General features: G+C 35.9%; 1 protein-coding gene across 2 annotated transcripts in view; it reads right to left on the bottom strand.

Annotated features, from left to right (window-relative positions):
* Positions 1–23,206, bottom strand: part of FBN2 (fibrillin 2) — a 231,373-nt gene that overhangs the window by 200,586 nt on the left and 7,581 nt on the right. For both annotated transcript variants that reach the window (XM_079144676.1, XM_079144675.1), the window contains exons 4-5: positions 21,618–21,713; positions 13,694–13,789 (exon numbers count right to left, since the gene is read on the bottom strand). In XM_079144676.1, coding sequence (XP_079000802.1) covers positions 13,694–13,789; positions 21,618–21,713 — 192 coding nt within the window. The remainder of the gene's footprint in view (positions 1–13,693; positions 13,790–21,617; positions 21,714–23,206) is intronic.

The raw sequence follows: 23,206 nt of genomic DNA on the forward strand, positions 1-23,206 counted from the left end.
ACATTCATCTCCCCCACAAATATCCTCTTGCCACTTTGTAACGCTCCATGCTGTCTGTCCACACTTCTCCATCCCTAGACAACCATTGATTCACCTGTCATCATAACATGGTAGTTTGAATTATTTAGAATTTTACAAAAGTGAAATAATAATATATGTACTCTTTTTATCTAATTCTTTCATTTAGCACAAATATTTTAAAGGTCATTCATACTGCATGCAATTATTATGACATCAATATTCCATTACTTTTTTATGAACAAGAAATATTCCATTTGTATGAATATCTGATGTGTTTATCCATCTGCCTTCTGATAGACATTTGGGTTGACAGTTTGAGGTTTTTACAAATATGATGCTAAGAACTCTTGAGCACAAGCTTTTAAATGAATATATGCTTTCATATAGCAATAGCTAGACAAATAATTAGCAGTGGAATAGTGAAATCATCTAGTTAGCCTTCTAAGAAACTGATAAAACTGTTTTCCAAAGTGGTTGTACCATTTACATTCTAAGCAGGAATGCTTGACATCATTGTGGTGGTATCACACTACATTGCATTTTCGTAATGCAATTTGCATTTTCGTAATGACTAAGGTTGTTGAACACATTTTTATGCACTTATTTTCCATTCATCTATCTTCCTTGGCTAAGTGTTTGTACAAATCTGTGCCTGTTTCTAACTGGGTAGAGTGTTTATTATTGATTTTTAATATTTCTTTATATATTCTAGATACAAATCCTTAATCTGATATATAATTTGCAAATTTTTCACAAATTCACTAATTGACTTTTTTTTTTTTTTCAGTGCTGGGAACAAAACCCAGGCTTTCATGCACACAAGGCAAGCACTCTACCATTAAGGAACATGATCAAGCTTTTATTCTCTCAGTGATATCTTTAAAAGACCACAGATTTTTCATTTGGTAAAATCTAATTTATAAATATTTTAATGTGATCATGTTTTTGGTGTAATATGTATTGATCTATGCTTAAATCAAGGTCATAAATATCTTCTGAGTTAGGCACAGATCATTACATAACTCATTGAATTACCTTTGCACATGGATTGATAATCGGTAGTTCATGTATGTATGGGGTAGCTTTCTGGTTTCTCTATTTACTTGTCTATCTTCATGCCAAACTCTCTTGGTTACTACAGTTTGATAATAACTCTTTATATCAGGTAGTGTAAATCGTTCAACTTTGTTCTTTTTCAAATCTACTCTGGTTACTGTACATCCTCTAAATTTTCATTTACATCAATTTCCCGAACACTTTGCTGTGATTTTGTTCAGGACTACACTGAATCAATTTTGGAAGAACAGGCACCCCACAATATTGAGTCTTCCAACCATTGTACAAAATATATATGTCCATTTATTAAGTCTTAATTTTGCTCAGCAAAATTGTGTAGTTTTCAGTATACAGACCTTGCCCTTCTTTTGTTAGAATGACCCCCAAGAATTTCATGATACTTAGGATTCTGTAAGTTGTCTTTTTTTCAATTTAGATTCTCACTTGATTCCTGCTATACAGAAACACAACAGGTTTCCTGAATTGAACTTGGGTCTTACCACTTAGTCAAATCTACTTATTAGTTCTAGTTATTTTATAAAGACCATCAGACAAAAATGTCATCTGCAAGTAAGACAGTTTCACTTCTTCCTTTCCAATATGTTTTTACTCTTATTTCGTTTTGTCATCTTATTGCCCTAATTAGATGCAGAATGCAGTGTTCAAATCAGTGGTGAATGATTACCCTTGCTTTGTTACTGATATCAAGGGGAAAGCAATGGGCTTTTCATCAAGTGTGATGCTGGTTACAGGTCTTTTAGAAATACTCTTTCAACATGTTAAGGAAGTTTTCTTTTATTCTTTAGTTTGTTGACTAAAGAATAGATTTTGTATTTTGTCAAATGCTTTTTCTGTATCTATGTGACCACAAGATTATTTTAATTTGATATCATTTTAAATTACATTGATTTTTTAATGTCATGTGATAAACTGCAATGTTACAATGTATTATGATTTTAATATGGTTCATTGGTTGTGATAAAATTTTGTTGAAAAAATGTTGCATTTGAGCAATATTTGTATTTTTTCTTGAAATGCTTTTTTCTGGTTTTGGTATCAAGGTCATTTGGCCTTATAGAATGACTTTGTAAGTTTTAACTTCTTTCCAATTTTCTAGAAAAGTTCCCAAAGAATTGGTTAAACAGGTCAAGTAGATTTGTTTCTACAACAACTTTACTGACTGTCTATTTCTATCAAGTCTTAAGGATAGGGTCCTGAAATATCCATAATTGTGATTGGTCTTTTTCTCCTTACAGCTCAATGTTTACTATGTGCCTTTTGAAGCTGTTTTTAGGTATATGAACATTTAGAATTATTGTATCCTCCTATCAACCACTTTATCATGATGAAATGACCTTCTTTATGCCAGATCTTATTCTCTACTCTGAAGTCTACTCTGTTATTAATCTGGCCATTCTAGCCTCTTTTTAATTAGTATTCGACAGTTAAATTTCTTTTCTCATCCTTTTAATTTTAATCTAACAGTGCCTTTCACTTACAATAGACATCTTTTGGCAGCACATAATTGGATATTGTTTTTTTATTCTATTTAACAACCTGTGTCTTTTAATCAGTATGGAGATCATTCCTTTTGATGTCATTATCAGTAGAGCTAGGCTAAAATCTATAATTTCAATTTGTATGGCTAGGCTGAAATGTTTAATTTCTATTTGTTTTCTAATTATATATTACTAATTCTCATTATCTTCCTTTGTTGCTTCTTTCAATTTATTATTTCATTTTATCACATTTTGTTGGCTTATTAGCTATAATTCTATATTTTTTAGGGGTTGCTCTAGGATTTAGCATATGCCTCTTCCACTTACCAAAGTCTACCTTCAGGCAAGATTATACTATTTGACAAACAGTGTAAGAATCTTCGGCATTTGTGCTATTTTAGATATCTATTTTATCGACATATATTTTACACACCCCATATGACACAGTATTTTCTATTTTAGTAGTCAACTGTATCTTAAGGGGATTCAAATACTAAGACCTACATATTTACCCACAGTGATATTTTTGATGATCTTAATTTTTTTGTATATATCAATATTTGTATTTGAGATTTTTTTTTCTTCCTGAAATACATTTCTTACACTTCCTGCTGTTGGTGGTGAATGTTTTCTTCTTTTATATAGTGGAAGATGGGTTTATTTTGCCTTCATTTTAAAAAGATATTTTCTTGGATATAAAAGTCTGTATAGTTTTCTTATTTTTAATTTGTATTTGCACTCTTTCCAACTAGAAATCGACAATATCTAATTTGTTATTAATCTCATCCAGAGAATTTTCATGTCACCTCAGACATTGTAATTTTCAAGTCTAGATGTTAAATTTGGTTTCTGCTTCTCTACTTAGGATCTGAATCTTTCCCTTATCTTCATAGACATATATAACACCCTTATAACAACAGTTTTAATCTTCTTGTCTGCTAATTCTAACACTGTATCAATTCTGGGTTTTGATTAATTTGATCATACTCTCCTGCTTCCTTATAGGAAAATTTTGGTTGTTTTAATAAATTAGATGCCACATATTATAAGTTTTATCTTCTTGGATACTTTAGAATTTTTGTAGTCATAAATAATCTTCAACTTTGTTTTTTAATGATTGATTCTTTTGAATACTATGTTTAAGATTTATTAACTCAAACCAGAACAGCATTCAATCTATGGCTCATTATTCCCTGTAATTGAAGAAGGACTTTTCTGAGGACTCAAACCAATGCCCCACAAATTATGTGATTCTTTAGTTTGGTCTGAGGGAAAAATAGTGTCCAGACGTGTTTACACTAAGAGTGCTGCTCCTTCTAGTTCTTTTGCATAGTTTGCATGAGGTTGATTCCTCATGCAAGTGCTGATCAGAGTTCTACAGAAAACTTGAGACCCTCGGTATATACCTGGTTCTCTATGAATCCCTGACTGCTCCCTAAAATTCTACCATGAGATATTTAGTCACCATGTCCTTCCAAGGAGCCTCAACTCCAGCTTCTCAACCTAGGAGAGCTCCTAAGTTGTGCCTGGATTCTCATGATGGAGCAGCCTGGAAAACTCTCCAACAGCAAGCCAGAAAAGTAAAATAGTTCATGTTTTTGGTTTCCTTTCTCTCAGGGATTACTCTCCTTTGTTGCTTGGTGTCCAATATTTTAAAAACTATTCTCTGGTGACTTGGGAGGCTGAGGCAGGGGAGGATCCTAAGTTCAAAGAGTCTCAGTGAATTAGTGAGGCTATAAGCAATATAATGAGATCTTGTCTCAAAATAAAAATAAGTGAAAAGGACTAGAGATGTGGTTCAGTAGGTTCAATCCCAGTGCTAAACCATAGCCACAACAACAACAAAAACATGTTGCTTCGTATTAGTTTGTCCTGTTTTTCTGTCTTTTCAGGTAAGAGAGTTAATCTGTTTTTTGTTAGTCCATCTTAACTGGAAAGGAAAATCACAATTTTGTTTTAAATATTATGAGTTTTAGATAAACATTTTAGATTATATATAAAAACAAACTCTAGTTGTATGAATTTGGGGGTATAATCTGAAATTTATATAACAAAAAAGATCTGTCTATGCCACATGATAACAGAATTCATAACTAGCAAGTCAGTCCTTTCATTCAGTCATACTGTTGTCCTTATTTATACTGAACAACTGACACAATATAGTTCTAAACAGAGGAAACACATTACTTTTGCAATATTGTTTCATTTAAAATTGTAGTTAAGTTTATAGTTCTGAGGGTATACCTCCTGTGTTCAAATCCTACTTTCTTCATTTGTTAGCTGAATAAAGTTGAACTAACTGCTGAACTTCCTTATTCCCCACATTTCTTATTTGTAATGTGCCATTTTAAAAAAATGCTGCTGCCTTTGGGTTGTTGTAAGAGTTCCTCTACAGCATTCAACACATTAATATTAAGTGTTTCTTCTCCTTGATATTGCATAATTTTCCATTTTTTGCATTTATGCTAATAATCTAATTTACTTGCACATAAATCATAGTCTCAGTGAATATATCATACAAACTTAATACGCACTGCTGTGCTCCAGCTGACATAAATGAGTTCTCTTAAGTGGCCTCTCTGCCTCCAATCCTCCATTCAGTCTTGTCAATCCCAATTAACACCTGTAGACAACTATTTTCAAGTCCAGAAGATATTCACAGCACTTCTCCCCAATGCAGACTGAAGAGACATTCTAGACTTTTGCACATGAAGGTCCAAGTTTATTCTTTAAGCCTTGTCCACTCTTCCTCTCAGTAACTGTGCATTATGGCCATGCCCAATTAACAGCCTGCACGAACACTCACTGACCTTTACTATTACTACATCATGTTTCACCTTGCCTCTTCTCCGTGGAGTCTTTATGTGCACTTTCTGCATGTATGGTGTGCCTCCTGTGACACGGCACCATGTGGAGTACAGGATGCACAAAGGCAATTAGCATAAAACCACTCTCTCACAGGCTTCCCAGCCAAATAATAAGCAGACATATCACAAAAATGAAGAGAGATGTTCTACAGGAATGGAATATATGATGGAGAAAATAAAAGGGAGTACACCTAACTTTTGCCACTGAATAAGGTGGGGATGGGGAGGGCTTCACAGAAGAATTTGTCTCTGAATTGTTCAAAGACCCCTCTGACTACTTCTTCTATGAGGTTTAGCAATACGCAAACCTTGTGTGAAATTTACTCTACAAATCCAGGTACATGGTGAAATGCTAAGAACCACACCTTGTGCATCAAGGAAGGATCTAAGACACTTTAGAGAGGCCAGTTAAATGGGAACTACTGATAGGGTAAAAAATGTCAGGATGAGCAGATTCTAGTAATTTAACCGCATAACAAGATATTGAAAATGATAAATGATATTTTTTAATCAACCCACATTGTTCCCAGAAACCCCACAAAAGTGGAGACAATAAAACTGACATTGTTTACAACTCATGCATCCTGAACTGAAATAGTCCCAGTGATCCTAAGAGAATCTCTCCCTCACCCGCAAAGATAATTTTATCTAACCCACCACATTATTTCTTGAATTTATTTTTTTATGACTTTAGCTTACCATTTACTGAGTACTTCACCCTGTTCCAGATGCTGGGTAGGCACTTTATTTCTCATTTAATTCTCATATCAGGAATGGAAGCTTCTCTTAAAATATCCTATTTAGTCTAAGTCCTTCAAGTCTTAATAAAAACAGCTTTAGGGGAAAAGACACAAGGTCTGAAAAATGGCAGATGATGTGGAACAACAACAAACTACTAATACCAAAGAGGAGCCCCTGGATCACATCAGGCTCAGCCTGGATAAGCAAATCTATGTGAAGATGAGAAATGAACAAGAGATTTGAGGCAGATCACTGCTTATGATCAGCATTTAAATATAATATTAAGAGATGTGGAAGAAATTGTGCTACTACAGAAACTGAAGAAGAGATGAAAAGATACATAAATCAACAAAATGGAACATTCCCATGCTCTTTGTCCCGGATGATGATGTTGTACTAGCTGCCCATCCACTGACAGTTGGCCAAAACAAAGAATTCATTCTGTGTAGAAAATAAAAGACTGTATAATTTACTTTTTAAATGACCAAGACATTCAAAAGAGAAGCCTGCATCCATTTTGATATTAAGAAATGACCTAAGGATTCTTCCACTTCTGAAATGAGGTGATTTACAAATAATTTACAACTTCTTATGCTAAGTGTATTTTATTTTTCTCCATCCCTTCCAATAAATATGATCATGAAGAAAAAATACATATAACAGCTTTAAACTTTGCTTCTATGACTCAGTTCACAAAATCCTTTTTTTCTCACATTTTCGGACATTTGATTTTGAACAGTTGGCCATCACATCTATCCTTCTGATAAATATCAGTATCGACAATCTTCACTTACTGGGTTCAACATATTTTGTAGTATTAATATTTAATTCTCACTAAAAATAATTCAAGTTTTGACAAAACACATATATATTATCTGTGAACAAATGAGTGTTAGAGAGGGTAATCATGTTTCCAGGGTCACACAGATCTTAATATTAAGCTCCGATTTTGACTACACCTCATGTTTCTAAAACACAACAAATAACAGTTAGTGGAAGCCTACCCTGCAGCAGGCACACTGCTTATTATGTGTTGGGTGCTAAACACGTTACTGCTTGTGACCCTCTCAGTGACCTATGAGGTGATTACAGGGCCACAATTCTTTACTCGATATTCCTGGAAACAGGTGTTCTTGAGGAATTTATAATGTTTGGGATTTTTGAAATAACACACACATTTATTGAATTACTTTAAACTAAATAGTATATAACATTTCATCACACTTAATTTGTATATGTGTGTATGTGTGTTAGCTTTGCCTAGTTTCCATACAAGCTAACCTCTAATATCTTCTTATTTGACAATGAAATAGGTAAATAGGAAAATATTTGTGGAGTTACATGAACATAAAATATTTGAATATTTTTATTTTATATTGCATGTTTTTCTACCTCTAGGTAAATAAACCAAAAACAAAGACATATATACACACACATGCATACACACACACATATACATATAATGGGATAAATGAAAATACTCATAGCTTTTGTTCAAAGGAAGATAAAACATCAGAGTCTAACGGGCTGCCAAAAATATTCAGTCTTACCCTGAAGATCTAAACAGAGTGGTTTAAACCAAGGACCAAGAAGTGGAAGCCCTGGATCAATCAAGGAACCGATTTCCTCGTAAAGTTAAGCACTTTGCTCATATAACAAAACCTTCCTGTCCCTACTCTAGTTTAGCACATGCTCTTTCTCTCCCCGCCCCGTTATCAACCTTTGTTTTCTTCTCTTTTTCTTCCACTTCACTGTCTGCTTTTCCTTTTTTCATTTTCTTTCCCTTGACTTCTTAAAGGCATTCAAGATAAGGATGTCATCTGAGCTAGTGCCAACAAGTTAAGTTCCCACAGATCTTCTGGTGCTTCTCTGATGCCCATTTAAGGCTAAGTTTAGCTTAGAGAGTGCAAGGTTATAAAATGTTCTTAATGGCCTCACAAGTGCAGAAATGTGTGTGTGCACTTGTGGGCACATGTGAGCTTGACATTTGTAGCTGGTAATGTCTCTCACTGTTCCTTGTAACTTTCATTCTACTAAATCTTCAGAGTGCAAAGTAAAGGGAGACATTTTATTTCTATTAAACAAATACTACTAGCTTCATTACTATGGTAATTGGTAATTAATTATGTAGTTTAAATAATGTTAGCTCAAGATTCTGTCATAATACATCTTATAATATCAATACAGGAATTAGTCTGACACTGTTTCTCTATGCTAATGAGCTACAGCTTTTATTTCATTCTACATCATTTAACTGACAAGAAGACTGTTGTACTTCATTCTAAGGAAGCATCTCTAAGCTCACTGTTCCTGTTCCTATTATGGTATTTACTGTGTCAGATTGCAACTTCATGTTTAAAGTAGATGATGAGTTCTGCTCTTTAAATTTGCTTCTCATCAACAAGGACTATTTATTATTTTTCTTTATGACTCAAGTTTCAAGTACTTAACTTAATATTTATTAAGCATTTAACAAATATTGGATGAATAAATATTAAATATCTATAAATAAGTTTAGTTTAGTTACCCTTCTGTATATTCAAATTCATGGTTATAAAGGTAAAAAGAAATAAAATAGTAAAAGCACTAGGAAAAACTACAGATATTTATAATATGTGGGAATGGAGAAGGACTTTCTAAGAATGACAACAAAGGAACAAATCATAAAAAGTCTTTCTGAAGGGAAATGAACAGAACATATGTAAGGCTCTAAATTTCCATATATCCAATGACTCAGAAGTCACATTTCTACAGTATATTCTGAGAATCCAACCTAGTATACAGATTTATATACAGAGAATTTGATCACACATAGCTAAACAAAATACAAAACAAAAAAGAAAACCTAAGAATGACTGTAAATGTCAAATCATAGGAAATTTAATTATGTCAGCAATGGCACAGTAAGTAAGATCCTGAATCAGATTGCTTAATATTGTACTATACTTTTTGTATCCTCAATGCTAGAAGTTTGACCTGGGCAAATTCTCCTTATCTGTGAGATTGAGAAAATATCTTTATAACCCTCATACGATTGTTGTAAAGAATGCAGATTCCTCATCATTACAATACGAAGCACACCATTACAATGGACACATATTTAACAACACAAAAGGAGAAGCAAGATGTAACTTCATATTACAGAAGAGTAGATTCTAATAAGAATGGAAAGGTCTCATTCTTAGTAAACACTATACATGCTGCAGTAAGATAAACAGAATATTCTCTAAAAAGTCCATAATGATCCTGAGTGGAAGATTTATGAATAATTGTACTTTATCCTTTTATTTTCTAAATCATTTTATAACAAATGCGTACTACTTTCAAATAAGGAAATCAAAATGAAAGTTCTAAAATATTGCTTATATATTTCTTAAAAGTATTAAAATCCACTGAACAGAATTCTTTATTAGGCCAGCTTATTCTCTTCACCATACTTCCCTGTGTTCCTGATCATACTACTGATTTGCTGTTATTGGAATATCCCCAGGCTGTATAAACCTACCCTGCATACTCTATAATAAATTCCAAGTCCACAGAATAAATGTAACAAGTTATTTATGAAAAAATCTGAATCAGTTTATTTCTGAACATAATTCCCATCATGGTCTACATGGTTCACATTATTTGGGAAAATCCCAATTTGCCCACGTCCACTTCTGTTCTGAGAGAATATGGATTCCATCTGAGTAGGTTTAGTGGTAAGTTTACCTCCTGAAATGTGGGTGAATGAGCAAGAATGTGATGAATAATTCAAACTTTATAATGAGAGTTCCAGCTGCACCCTGAATGGCAGACGGTGAATGACTCCTTTTGGAGAGGTTGCTATCATCATGTTGCTACTGAATTAGACAAGGAGGCAGGTGTTATGTGCATCTGTTAAATGCCCACACTGTACAGCAGCATAAAGATGCAGAGCTCCAACAAACAGGACTCTGACAGTGAACCTGCCGCATGATGGAGTGCATGAGCACCCAGTGACTGGAGGTCTCTCCAGACCCTACTGTTCCCTTCTCAGGACACTTTTAGACACTGAGCTCACCCATTGTCTCCATATCTGGATGATTTTATGAAAATCATAAAACTGTCCCAAAGTGAAATCAATCCATTATCACTTTACCTAAAGGTCTGAACTTTAGATTTTATAAACGCTAACTTTTGCAATTTGATCTTATAATTTCTTTTGTTGCAGACGCAGATTAACAAAAGAGAAATCAAAATGTCAAGAGATTAAAATGTAATTCTTTAGTCCTCCTTTTTAAAGGTTCTTTTCACTGAAAGATGTACATTTTAAAGGAAATGGCACTCAGTATCAGTCTAAATTTTACAGAATTTTCACACTAAGGAAGATACATTTACTTGATAAAAACAACTTGTAGTAGTAATTTGTGTGTAACTAATAAAAGAGTCTAGGACATGCTTATAACAGGAGGTTTCATAAAAGTTTCAAGGAAAATTCAATTATGAAATAAAAGTCCAATAATCAGTTATGTCAGAGAGGTTGAAAAGGGATTCTTGGAAGGCCACATTAGTAATCAAATAGTCAATTTATTTTGTCCAGAAACCCCTTTCGTAAACTCACTTATTGCCTGCCTGCCCCTCCAAGTTTTTGCTGATAGAATACTGAAGTATACATTAAGTATTAGGGGGAAAATTAAACATTGCTATATAATTATGATTATATTTCTAATTATTCTCAGGTCTATATTAAATGCATTTTCCCCAAAACACCATAAGTTTGATAAGTTTGGAGAAAGAAGAACTGAATACTTTCATGTGCTTTGGATGTAGTTGAGTTGTTTGCATTTCATAATCAGCATGTGGCCACAAGAACTCTTTTTTTTTTTTTTTTTTTTTTTTTTTTTTGAGTATAAAAGGTCATTGTGCACATCAGCAAGAGTGAGAAGGGAACTCCAAAGAGTCTCAGCTTACCCAGCTCCAAGACTTGAGTTAAATACCATAATCATGCCAGTCATTAGTTACTACTCAGTCTCTGTCTCCAGCCCGGAAACCAGTCTGCCAGAATCCAGATAGCAGGAAAAGCAGTCATGCTTTATCATACAACTGATCCCAAGAGGCCAGTTTAAAGGAAAACTACATGTACTCTACATTACTGAGGGAAGACAGCCCTAGTTTTATAAAGCTCTTTTTTCTTAGACAAATAAAGAATATGTATTTTGAAATTCAGTAATTAAAAAAAGGAATGCTAAATGTTAACATGGCAAATGAGCCTATTCAGTAACCTCAACATAAATGAGTATTTCTTTTGTATTTATGTAGATAGAATAGTTATTAAGAATAATTATGAACTTTGGTGGAATTAGCTTGTAGACATTAAAAACATTCAACTGAATTTGATATTAAGGTTTATCACTGTGATCTAAGTGTGGAAGTTACAACTGCATCTTTTGGAAGAAATGAAGTTTTAGAACTTTTATCTGAAGGGCAGCACTTAAAGAGACTTAAGAAACAAACCCACATTTTTAAAAAAAATCCTTAAGGTCGATTCATTAACTAATTAGTTTTATAATTTCTTCTGAAAACATGCTACTGTGCATGTAAAATGTATGTAAGCCTTTATTGGATTCCCATAAATTTGGTAAGAACTAACAAAACTAATGAATGAATAACTGTTGAAGAATAATGATGTAATGCCTGGAAGCCTCGGAGTTGAAACTAGCCACCCAATTTTTCTGCCAATTAGGAACTGACCTTGAAATCTGCTTCAGGGTGAAAGCACTGCAAAGTTTACATTTTCAGAAACATGAACATCATCTCCACCAGTTTTAAATATGTTTGAAATTTTAAATATGACTACTCTTCAGCCTATGGCATTTAAATAAATAACATCATCTAAGAAATTTGTTATTCCATTCTGAACAATTTATCTTTTTATGCTAGCATTTCATAATTAATTTTTCTTTCCAAAATAAAAGCATCTGGTAAAGACTTTAAAATTCATCCTAAGCATTAACTACGAACTTTGTCATTTGTGGAATGCACTTCAGTCCCAAGAAACCTCAATTAAGTTAGGAATAACATAAATATCTTGATGTGTATATATGTACAAATGTATGTTAAAAGGTTGCACACATCTCACTTTTCACATTCACCATAAAGTACTAATTTTTCATTTTCTTCTTGAGATTTAACCTGAATACCAAGATGAAGTTTTGGTCTGAATAATGAGTAGAATTTTAAAAAATAAGGTTTCTTTGCAATTCAAAGTCTCTTTTCATTTGTAAACCATTGTTACTATTTACTGTCCTAGTTCAGACATAACTCCATATACTGTAGTTTCACAATGAAGCGCTACATAACTTTAGATGCTATGATAAGCTCTGGGGAAAACTAATTTGAGGATGTTATGTAATAATGAATGATTATATGTCCATTTTAGTTTAAGCTCATTTTTACTGTGATTCAATGCTGAGCAGTTGTTTATTACATTTTATGAAGTCTAACTTCTTTGGTGTGACATGGCAACAAATGCATCAGGACATAATCATTAGGTTGCTGAGTGCATCAAAGCTGGAAATTTCCAGCAGCCTATAGGTCATTAGATGAACTGCTATTCAAATCACAGTAAGCTGCTTTCTACTGGCTTGACTAAAGGTCTTCGTGGACAATACTGGGTGCATACCTAGAGCATCCCCTCCTCCAACCATCCATATTCCTTTGCCCAGAGGAAGCTCAACTGTGTTCATATACTCAGCCTTTTCTCCCAGATGGCTTTGGGAAGCTTATATCATCCTCTGCTGCAAGGACAGGTCCTGAAAAGTCTACATCAAGCATATAGACACCATTGCTTGCCTTCGACCATTGAAGCTTAAGGCAATTAGCATGAAATACCTCTCAAGGTGTTACTGGCTCATGGTTAGAGGAGTTTTTTCTTTGTATAGATGGTTACTGAGCAAACGTGCCTCAGTTAACTGCTAAAGGTCATCTTACAAAGACAAAAAACTCCAGGCTAGGGCGAAGCTGAAACACAAAGGACAGCAGAACCAAGAGAACCAGAGTAACACAGTGACAACCTTGATCATATTAACCTGAAGCCCAGGAGCTTTGAACTTTAAGTTATGAAATGTGATACATTTCCTTATTGATGAGGGCAACTTGTGTCAGATTTTACAGGTTTCTTAGCCATGGACTTCCTGGAGTTTTTCTTTTTTAAAAACAGGGGCAATACTCTCAATAGCTACTCTAATACGAATTAGACACTAGTAGAATTTGCCATAAGTCACTCACTTGAAAGCATCCTACAGCTACTGCCCTTGAGCTGGCCTCACAAACTGAGGTCACTCTGGCTGAAATAACTGAAATGTTTCTGCTGTTATTAGTAATGTCCCACAATCAAACCATTCAAATTATGGACACAATCAAAGAAGACTAATCATATCATTTTACTGGAAGAATTTTCATGGAGTAACAAAACATACACACTTTCCAATAACTATTTTACAATAACTTCTTCAAAGGAAGTCTCTCACTGTTCTTGTCTCTTCTTACCTCTTTCACACTGTGGACCGGTGAATCCATAAACACAAGCACAACGGTTGGGTCCAATACAGCGCCCACCATTCTGGCATCCATTTTCACAGACAGCTGCACATGAAAACACAAAGCAGCAGCTTGTTAGCAAATTTCCAGGCTCACGACAGCCATGTGGTGATGGTGCCAGCAAGAGCTGCACCTTAAATCATGCCTCTAAAACCCAAGTCACAATTGGCATTGTACAGTCACGTAAATCCATGTAACTGCATATTACAGCAAAAGCCTGCACAATTCATGTAAATCTCATTGCTAAGCAAGCAGTTAGTAAAAAGGTTTTTATTTTTTAATCATAATCACAAGGATTCGCTAGTTCTAATGCTCAGAGTAAGAATATCACTATTTGACCTGATTTTCTCTTTCCTACTACCTCTGTAATCAGTCTTTTCAGAGGTAAGAAGGTGAATAAAGTATGGGAAAAAGAAGGAAAAAAAGAGGCAGTCTCCAGGGAGCAGGGAGAGGGAAAAGGAGAGCAAAATGTGATGTAGAAAAGTAAAGAGGATGCAGCAAGAAAGGGGAAAAGCAACAGAATCAGAGAAAGGAGCGAGGGAAAAGGCATAAAGGAGGAAAGACAAAACTAACAAGAAAAGTGGGGAAATTATAACCAATTTAGCTATAAAATGTCAAGAGAAGTAACTAGTCTGTAGAAACTATGCACAGGTCATAGAATAAAAGAAAGGAGAAACCTGTTAACATGATAAGTTACTTCATACAAAGTTACATTACAGTCCCGATTATTTCAGGTACAGTTGTCCCTTGGTGTCTACAGGGGTTTGGTTCCAGGACCCCACAGATATCAAAATTCAAGGATTCTCAAGCCCCTTAGATAAAATGGTGTAGTATTTGCATATAACTTACACATATCCCATACACTTTAAATCATCTCTAGATTATTTATAATACTAATATAAGGTACAAGTAATACAAATAGCTTTATACACTGTATTATTTAGGGAATAAGAAAAACCAAATCCATACCCAGTACAAGCACAATTTAAAAAAAAATAATTTAACTTGTGGTTGGTTGAATCTGTGGATCCACAACCTAGGGATACAGAGGGCCAACTGTATTGATGGCAGACGTGCAGCATATTCTGTTTCACTCCTATATAGTAGTGATCTTGGAGACCAGGATTTGAGGTTCAGAGGTCCAGGGGAAGCCAACCAGCTTGCCTTCTGCTCACGACAGGGCCCTACTCAGCAGCCTGGACTCAGGATAAGAAAGTCTCTTCAAAGTCCACAACCTGGCAGTCTTGAAGACAAACAGTCCTACCTCCATACTGAGGAAGGACAGCTGAATTCAAGAACCACATCTACTGAGACCGGGTGCTTATCTCCCAGCCCACCTGCTCCGCTGAACAGAAACTCTGTCCTCAGAGAGGAAGAAAGGGATATATTTTATGACCTGGGCCCAAACAATGGTGCCTAAGGACACTAAAGGTTTTAAAGGAAATGAGGGGTGAGACATGTTTATCCAGCACTGCAAATGAAGTACACATCAAAAATGGGAAGTCCAGCAAGTACCAAGACACCCAAAGTGCAGTACGATGTTGCTGCTTCTTCCCCTGCGCTGGTGAACTGGATTGCCTACACCATGCAGAGTGTACAGAGAGCATTCTGCTCTGCTGATGGAAGCGAGACCAAAACACACCTGGAAACACAGGTATCTTCATCCTAAGGCATCTTGTGCCAGTGGCCTCAAGACTGCTTGTCATGCTTTGATCATAGGCAGGTGTCTGCCTGCACAAGTTCATCTCCCCAAGAACACATCTTCTGCTTCTCTGCCTGTTCCAAGCTGGGTGCTATGTGGCACTTCCGATTCATCACTGCTTTGGTATATGGGGCAGGCAGAAAATTAAAGGAATAAATATAAGACAGGAAAAATGTATTAAAGGCCCCAGGGAGCATGAGAAAGATGGGGGTGGATAGAAATATGAAAGAGAACAAAAAGCTATCAGTGCACTCTATCTAGTGTGGTTCCACAGAAATAACTGCTAAGATTTGAAGATTCCAATTGTTCAACAAAAATACTGTAAAGTGGTAGCTCTAACCTAATGAGATTAATGAAAATGTGAGGAATTTTTTTTGAAAGTTATCAACTTGCAGGTCATTTATCCATGCATACTCTCTCATTGCTATAGTAACCTTTAAAACAGACACAGGGGAAAGGCAGGTGCCTGCCCCTGATGGAGACACTCACATGGGGAATTGGAAGAAGGGATGGCTTCCCTCAGGGTTTTCCAAGACAGAGCTTCCAAACTCCAGGAAGGAGGGCAGGGCTGGTAAATCTTGGGCTTCTCCCAGAAAAATCTGGCCCATTACAGGTTACACCTAATCTAACCTGTCTGAGTTAGGTTAACCTAGGTTCTCAGTAAATTTGCTTTTTGGAATTTGGAAAACAAGCTATTATTCATAAAAATATTTATGTTAACATGTTACATGGGTTTACTATCACTTTTAAATGAAATAATACATACCTATTTCTTAAATTTCCCCTTTTTAATTTTGAATACTATAAATATTGATAGGGGCTTGTGAACAAAAAGGTTGAGACCTACTAATGCAGTCATGCTTATATTCCCATCGCTCATGTGAGAGTAGGCTCTCCAGGACAGAAATTAGGTTTGTTTGCTCTGAATCCCCTGTCAGTGTATTCAATATGCTGCAGGAACTCAATGAAATACTGCACTGTGACAAAATTTCATACTTTGCTCGTTACTTTGCAAGGCAGATCAGTGTTTCTGCTCTGTTATTCCTAGAACACCTATCACCACATGATTCTCAGCTTCCCTGTTGTAAAACATGGTTAATCACTCCTACCCCACAAAAGGTGTAAGAATTAAATAAAATGGGACAAGTGGCTACCTACTGTAGGTGTTCTGCATGGTCAATTAATTCCCTTCCTTTTTTAAAACTACAGAACAATTATTTCTATGAAAAAGGAGGCTTGTTTTCCAGCAGCTACACAAAAGAGCAACAGCACAAGAAGAAAAGCAGGAAATACAGTTATAAGTAGTGGCAAAAAATAAGATGTGAATTTCCTTCTTTCAAAGGAGTTAGGATGAGAGGTATTTTATAAAACAGTATTTTTTTAAACAAAACATAATGGAAATAGTAATTCACATTTTGATTGGTGTTGGAAAGAGACTGAACATGCCATAGTTTCCACCAGGAAAGGAATGCTGGCCACCCACAAAGGAAAAAAAGGCTTACACCTAGCAGCACGGCAGTAAAGAGAAAGGCCAGGGAGGAGAAGACACTGAGATGGTAATGTGAGCTCAGGGTCTCTTCACTGCCACCGCAATCTCAGTGAGGGGGAAACTGTGTTGTTTAGCATCATCAGCTTATGAAACAGAACACTGCTCAAGTACTGTACAAGCTGGTATTCAAAGAAGACTCTATCAACAAGATGCTTACTGAGCACCTACCCCGTGCTTGGTAGTGTGACAGGCACACGTATTTATTAGACAGACTCCTGTGCCACTCTGCAGAGGACAAACACTTAGGCACAAGTCAAATTTGAAATTATGGTTGTGACCTCAACACAAACACATAAGGTAAGAATAGCATTCCAAAACAGGTTCAAACGTTCAAAAGAAGAAACAAACAAAAGCCATTGCTCGGATACAGGACAGTATGACTGTTCAGGTGCCACCTTCTTCCTCCCTTCCCAAGAAGAGGCACTCCCAGCTTTCCACCTTTCCTCTTGTTCCCTTTTTTGGTCCTCTTTGCTGGCGTGGCTTTCTCCTCTAGGCCTCAAAATGCTGGGCTGATTCAAGGAATCCGGCTTCTACCTTCTCCTCCTAGCTGTCTACAACAACTTTCTAGTGATCCTCATCTAGGCACAAGATTGAAATATCATCTATATAAAAATCTGTCTATTCCTGATTTGTATCTCTATCTCTCTGATCTCTGTCCCTAAATCTGAGTTCACAGATATAGCCATTCACTTGGAATTCTAACAACCTTCTCCAACCAATGAAGCCAAACTCTAGTCTTCAGCCCCACTAGCCCTTACCCAACCCACTCTCCATTCACTTATTCCCAAATCAGGAAGTGACATTACCGTAACACGTGACTACTCAAAATGCTCCAATGGCTTCTCATCATATTCAGGGTATAATCCTCATTGGTCACTAAGGCCCTCACCTCTCTCTCTAAACTTCTCTCTTAAATTATCCCTTGTCCCCACTTTACTCCAGCCATAGGGTTTTCTTATTGCTTCCAAAATGTCTAGAGTCTGCTTTCTGTTGCATGCCCTTTGAATTTTCTTTTCCCTATGCCTAGAATACTTTTCTCATAAAACCAAAAAAGCATAGACTCGGGTCTGTGTGCAAATGTCATCTTTTCAGAGACCCACAACGTAAACAGCAGAGAACTGCCAATCCTGAGTCACATTCTCTCTCCTCTACCCTGTTTTCTTCTTATCCTAGACCCTCTCATTGCCTGAATTTGCACTGGCTGTTTACCTTTTCATTTACTTGTCAATCATCTTCCCTACTTAGGGCATCATTGTGCTTGTTCACTATCATGCTCCCAGCGCCAGGCACAGGGCAGGGCAAACAGCAGTTATTCAACCTTACTGAATAAACTGAAAAAATGCTTTCAAGAGTGCTGTCTACATTTCTGGGAAAGCAGCTAAGCAGTTTAAATGTTTTTGTAATCCTCATGTTAGCAAACATCATATTTTCAGGGATTTTCTGGATTCACAAGCTGAAAACTGGTGTCTCTTCACTTTAAATATCGTATCACCTTTTCTGTATTAGATGACTTACAAAGTGTCATCCTTCAGCCATTTCTTGAGCTGTTATCTACTAGTTATCACACTTTCACCTTATTTGCTGACTAATAAATTTTGTTAAGTACATATTTTGCTTGCACCCTATGTTTTATCGACCCAAGATGAAATTAGATTTTGGGAGCTTCATCCCGTGAGACACCCAGAGAACACTGGAGAATGTGGCAGCATTGACATGGTTTGGGGCAAAAGCACATCAAAGTGCTCTTCCTGAAGGGAAAGAACTTTCCTCTGGCTTCCAGCTTCTGTGTGACAAGCAGAGAAGGGACAACACCTACCAGAGCTTGTTCTGCAAAACCTTCAGGGAATACACTCCCAGGATCCATGAATTCAGCAGCTGAATTCAGACTGAACATATCCAGCTTCAGGATAGATCTGAAACTACTATGAAGTATCAGTTGAGACCAGGCTCCCCGCCTTGTGATTCTCAAGTAATTATCATTTTCTTCCCAACAGAGCTAAAGGTTGAATTTTGAGCAGGATAACTCTGTCTTTTCCATGGTTACTGAACTCTCTACAAGTGATGACTAACTAAATTTTGCAATAGGCATTAAAAGTTACAAATCTGCTTCCTTATCAGTATTGTGTTCTTAAAACAATTTTACTTTTTTTCTGGTTATAAACTGGAAATCATTGTAGAAAACTGATGAAGTATCTTAATGTACAAATAAAATACAGAAAAAGAATCATATGTGGAAATAAAAAGAAATTTCATTGTAATTTTCTGGCCCACCATTGTCCAAACCTTTTTTGCTTTCCCCTGGCTAGCAACACTAGCCTAAAGAAACCATTAGATCGGCCCCTCCTATTCTTGCTAGAAAACTGGCTCAATGCACTGTATTCTCTTAAATACTTTAACACTCCATTTTCCAAACTTCAGTCAATCTCAGATTACCCTGACAGATTTTGTCACACCTGAGCATCACTCACACAAGGGTCTACAGACTATGGCCTAAAGACCAGATCTAGCTGACTGCCTGCTTTTGTGCTTCCCAAGAGCTAAGATGAGGTTTTACATTTTGAAATGGTTAAAAACGAAAAGAATACTATACCATCACAAGAGAAAACTGTCTGAGTTAAGTGTCTACAAAGTGTTTCAACAATAAAGTTTTGCTGAAACACACCAAGCTCTTTCAATTAAATATTTCTATGGTCACTTGCACTACAATGATAGAGTACAGTATTTGCATCAGAAAAAGCAAAGTCTTAATCATATACTACCTGGACTTCACAGAAGAAATTGGCCTATTCTTGACCTTAATGGAATATTTTTCTTTAAAGTGATCCACCTATTTTACTTCAAACTGCTCAATTTATTTTTATTGTGGTGGGGCTGGAGATAGAACTTAGCCCTTTGCATGTGCAAAATAAGCATCATTTCACTGAATTACTTCCCCAGTTTAAAATTATTTTGAAAGAAAACTTCCTAACACCTATAAATGGAACACTATAATTACCCTAACCAGAATATAATCATAAAAATAACAACAGTCACAAAGAAATACCACTTCATGCCTTAGGATGGTTATTATAAAATAAAAACCAGGAAAAAAAGTGTTTATAAGTATAATATAGATAAATTGGATCCCTTGTGCATTACTGATGAGAATGGAAAATGATACAGCTGATCTAGAAAACAGTATAGTTGTCCCTCAAAAAATTCAAAATTAGAATTACCATATGAGCCAGTGACTCCACTTCTGGGTACACCTACAAAAAGCACTGAAAGCAGGTATTGTCAAAGCCTTGTTTGTCACAGCATTACTCATAAGAGCCAAAAGGTGGAAGCAGCTAGAATAGCCATCAACAGACACATGGATAAACAAAGTGTTGTATATACTGATAGTGGAATATTATTCAGCCTTTAAAAGGAAGAAAATTCTGGTCCTGGCTACAACAGGAATGAACCTTGAACACATTGTAGTAAGTTAAATAACCCAATCACAGAAGGACAAATACAATAAAATTATACTTCTATGAAGTGCATAGAGTAGTCAAATTCATAACACATAGAAAGCAGAATGGTGGTTGCCAGGAACTGGGATGAGAGGGTAATGAGGGGTCATTCGGTGGGCACAGAATCTCAGTTTCACAACATGAAAAAGGTTCTGGAGATGGTTAATGGTGTGCTGCCCAAAACAGTGAATGTACTTAATGCCACTGAACTGTACGCTTACAATGGTTAAAACGGTACATTATATGGTATGTATCTTTTATCACAACTAATAAAAATTTAAAACTGCAACAAAGATAAAATAATATTAATTAAAAACAAGCCAGATGTTCCTGCACACCTAGACTTGGTTTTTCTATGTTGAGAAAGGAGATCAATATTTCTTAGGGAAGCCATGTATTCCATCAGATGCTGCATCTAATGAAATACAAATAAAGTAAAAAGAGACCGTCGTACTATATGTGATTCGACTGTCTTTAATGGCATCTATTTCTTCTCATCCATACTTAAAAATATGTGAATTCCCATAAAGTCTCAATTTGGGAAGCATTAATTAAAAGCATTCCCTAGTGGTGGGTCATAATCCAGGAACCACAGTCTTTCCATCCTTGTTATAAAGTTTTCTGTTACTGTGGTATAGTGTTTCACAAAGATAGGAGCTTTGCTGAATTAAAGCTCCCCCTTTCATAAGGACACCTAATTTTTAAAAATCACTTCTCTATTGTGGTATTAAATACATTTAAACGAAGGACAACTTATGAGATTGGCTCTCCTGGGGCTAATTTTGGAATAGTTTAAAAAATCATAGATATGGGGGAGGGAGAAGTTGGAGAGTTTTCCAGCAAACTTCACCATTTTTTGTTAAAGTATATGTTTTATGCAGCTAGCTAAAAGAAAACAAGAAATAATCTGATAAAGAACTAATGGTATTCAATAACATCAGTACTCTAACAGAAAAATTCTAAGAGTTAAAAAACTCTTATAGACTAAAAATTACAAATTGTAAAGTATGCATAAAAGGATCCTTTCTCAAAGGATCATCGGCTTTATAAGACCTTAAATTATAGCTCAATATGAAATACTCGCTAAATCAAATAATTTGCAGTAAAGTCTATGCCAAGGTTCCTTACGTTGTCCACAGTAAGTTCCAATAAATCCCTTCTGGCACTGGCAGTGGTCATCTGCACAGGTCCCGCCATTCATGCACCTCACGCTGCACTGCTGAACTGCAGATGAAAGCAGCAAACAATATGCAAATATTAGTCACCAAAATTATAGTACTGCAAGTTTATAAAACTATACACTACCTTACCAATTCAATGACAAATATATTCTTCAGAAATAAATGTTACAACCCAACAAGTCTTTATTGATTATTCGTTATAAATGCACACATGGGCATATGTGTTATAAAACATATTATTTGGTATGCAATTAAAATACATACACATTACACTTTCAGCATTAAAGAAAACCACTAGAAAGTGACCAGTAGGATAGCTGCTAGTATGCAGGAGGCACCTGCATTCATTCAGACTACAGGGGTTGCGTGTCTGCTACCATGATGGACCTGCAGTTGGTCCTCACAGAGTCTTCCTTGTAGCAGGGAGACAGACAAGACCCAAGTAAACAAAACCACAAAGTCATTACAGACTGTGATAAACTGTCTGAAAGAAACTAATATGAAGGGGAATAGCCTAGAGTTGAGGAGATACTAATGTATAGGAACCAGATAAGACCATTCTGATGGGACATTTATGCTGAGTTTCAAAGGATGAGAATAAGCCAGGCACAGGAAGTACCAAGAAGAAATTTCAGAGGGAAAAGGATCAGCAAACCAACAGACCTTAAGATGATGAAGGGTTTCCTCTGAAGGACTGAAATTTTGTGTGGATTAAAAAAAGGCAAATGGAGAGAGATCTTGGAGAGCCAGGCATAGGTCAACCAGATGATGCAGGGCCCCCTCAGCCACAGAAGGTTTTAACTATATCCCAAATGCAAATGGGAGTCATTGAAAAGATTTCAATAATAGACAGAAGTAATGTGTTTTATGTTTTTAAAAGATAACTATAGCTGCTTTGCAGAGAATGAATTTGAAGAGGGCAGGTTTGTGTGAGTCCAGGTGAGAACTGAGGATGGTTTGAATTACGTGGTAGAGTGGAAATGGTAAGAAAAGAATGAGTAGAAATGTATTTTCTAGTAGATCTTCATAGGTCTTGTTGAAAAAGTTGAATGGAGAAAGAAAAGCCGCTGCCAACCATTGGGTGGATGGCATTGCCAGTGGCTCAGCCAGGAGGAACTGGGCAAGTAGACTGGGGTCCACAGTGAACAAAGAGCTCATTTTAGACTTGCTACTGAGTTTCAGATGCCTTCTATGCATTTAAGCAGAGACATTAAACAGGAAATGGAACCTGATTGTGAAGCTCAGTGAAAGGATCTACTTTGGGATAATTATTCAGAGTTGAACATTCTAGGAGTTGAAGACGCCTATGATAATGAATTCATGTATGGAGGACATAACTCTTGGAAATACCTAACTTTAAATGGAAGGCTGATGAAGACAGAGTAGGAAGACTAAACAAATAAAAATAAAGAGGTATTATGCAGATTAGAAGTATTACAGAAATTAGGGACACTACAAAGAAAAAAGCATTTCAAGAAGGTAGTGATGAGTGGTATTTAAAAGCTTTAGCAAAGTCAAGGAGGTTGAGAACTGAGA

The sequence above is a fragment of the Sciurus vulgaris genome (assembly GCF_902686455.1).
Source record: "Sciurus vulgaris genome assembly, chromosome: 6".
Taxonomy (NCBI): Eukaryota; Metazoa; Chordata; class Mammalia; order Rodentia; family Sciuridae; genus Sciurus; species Sciurus vulgaris.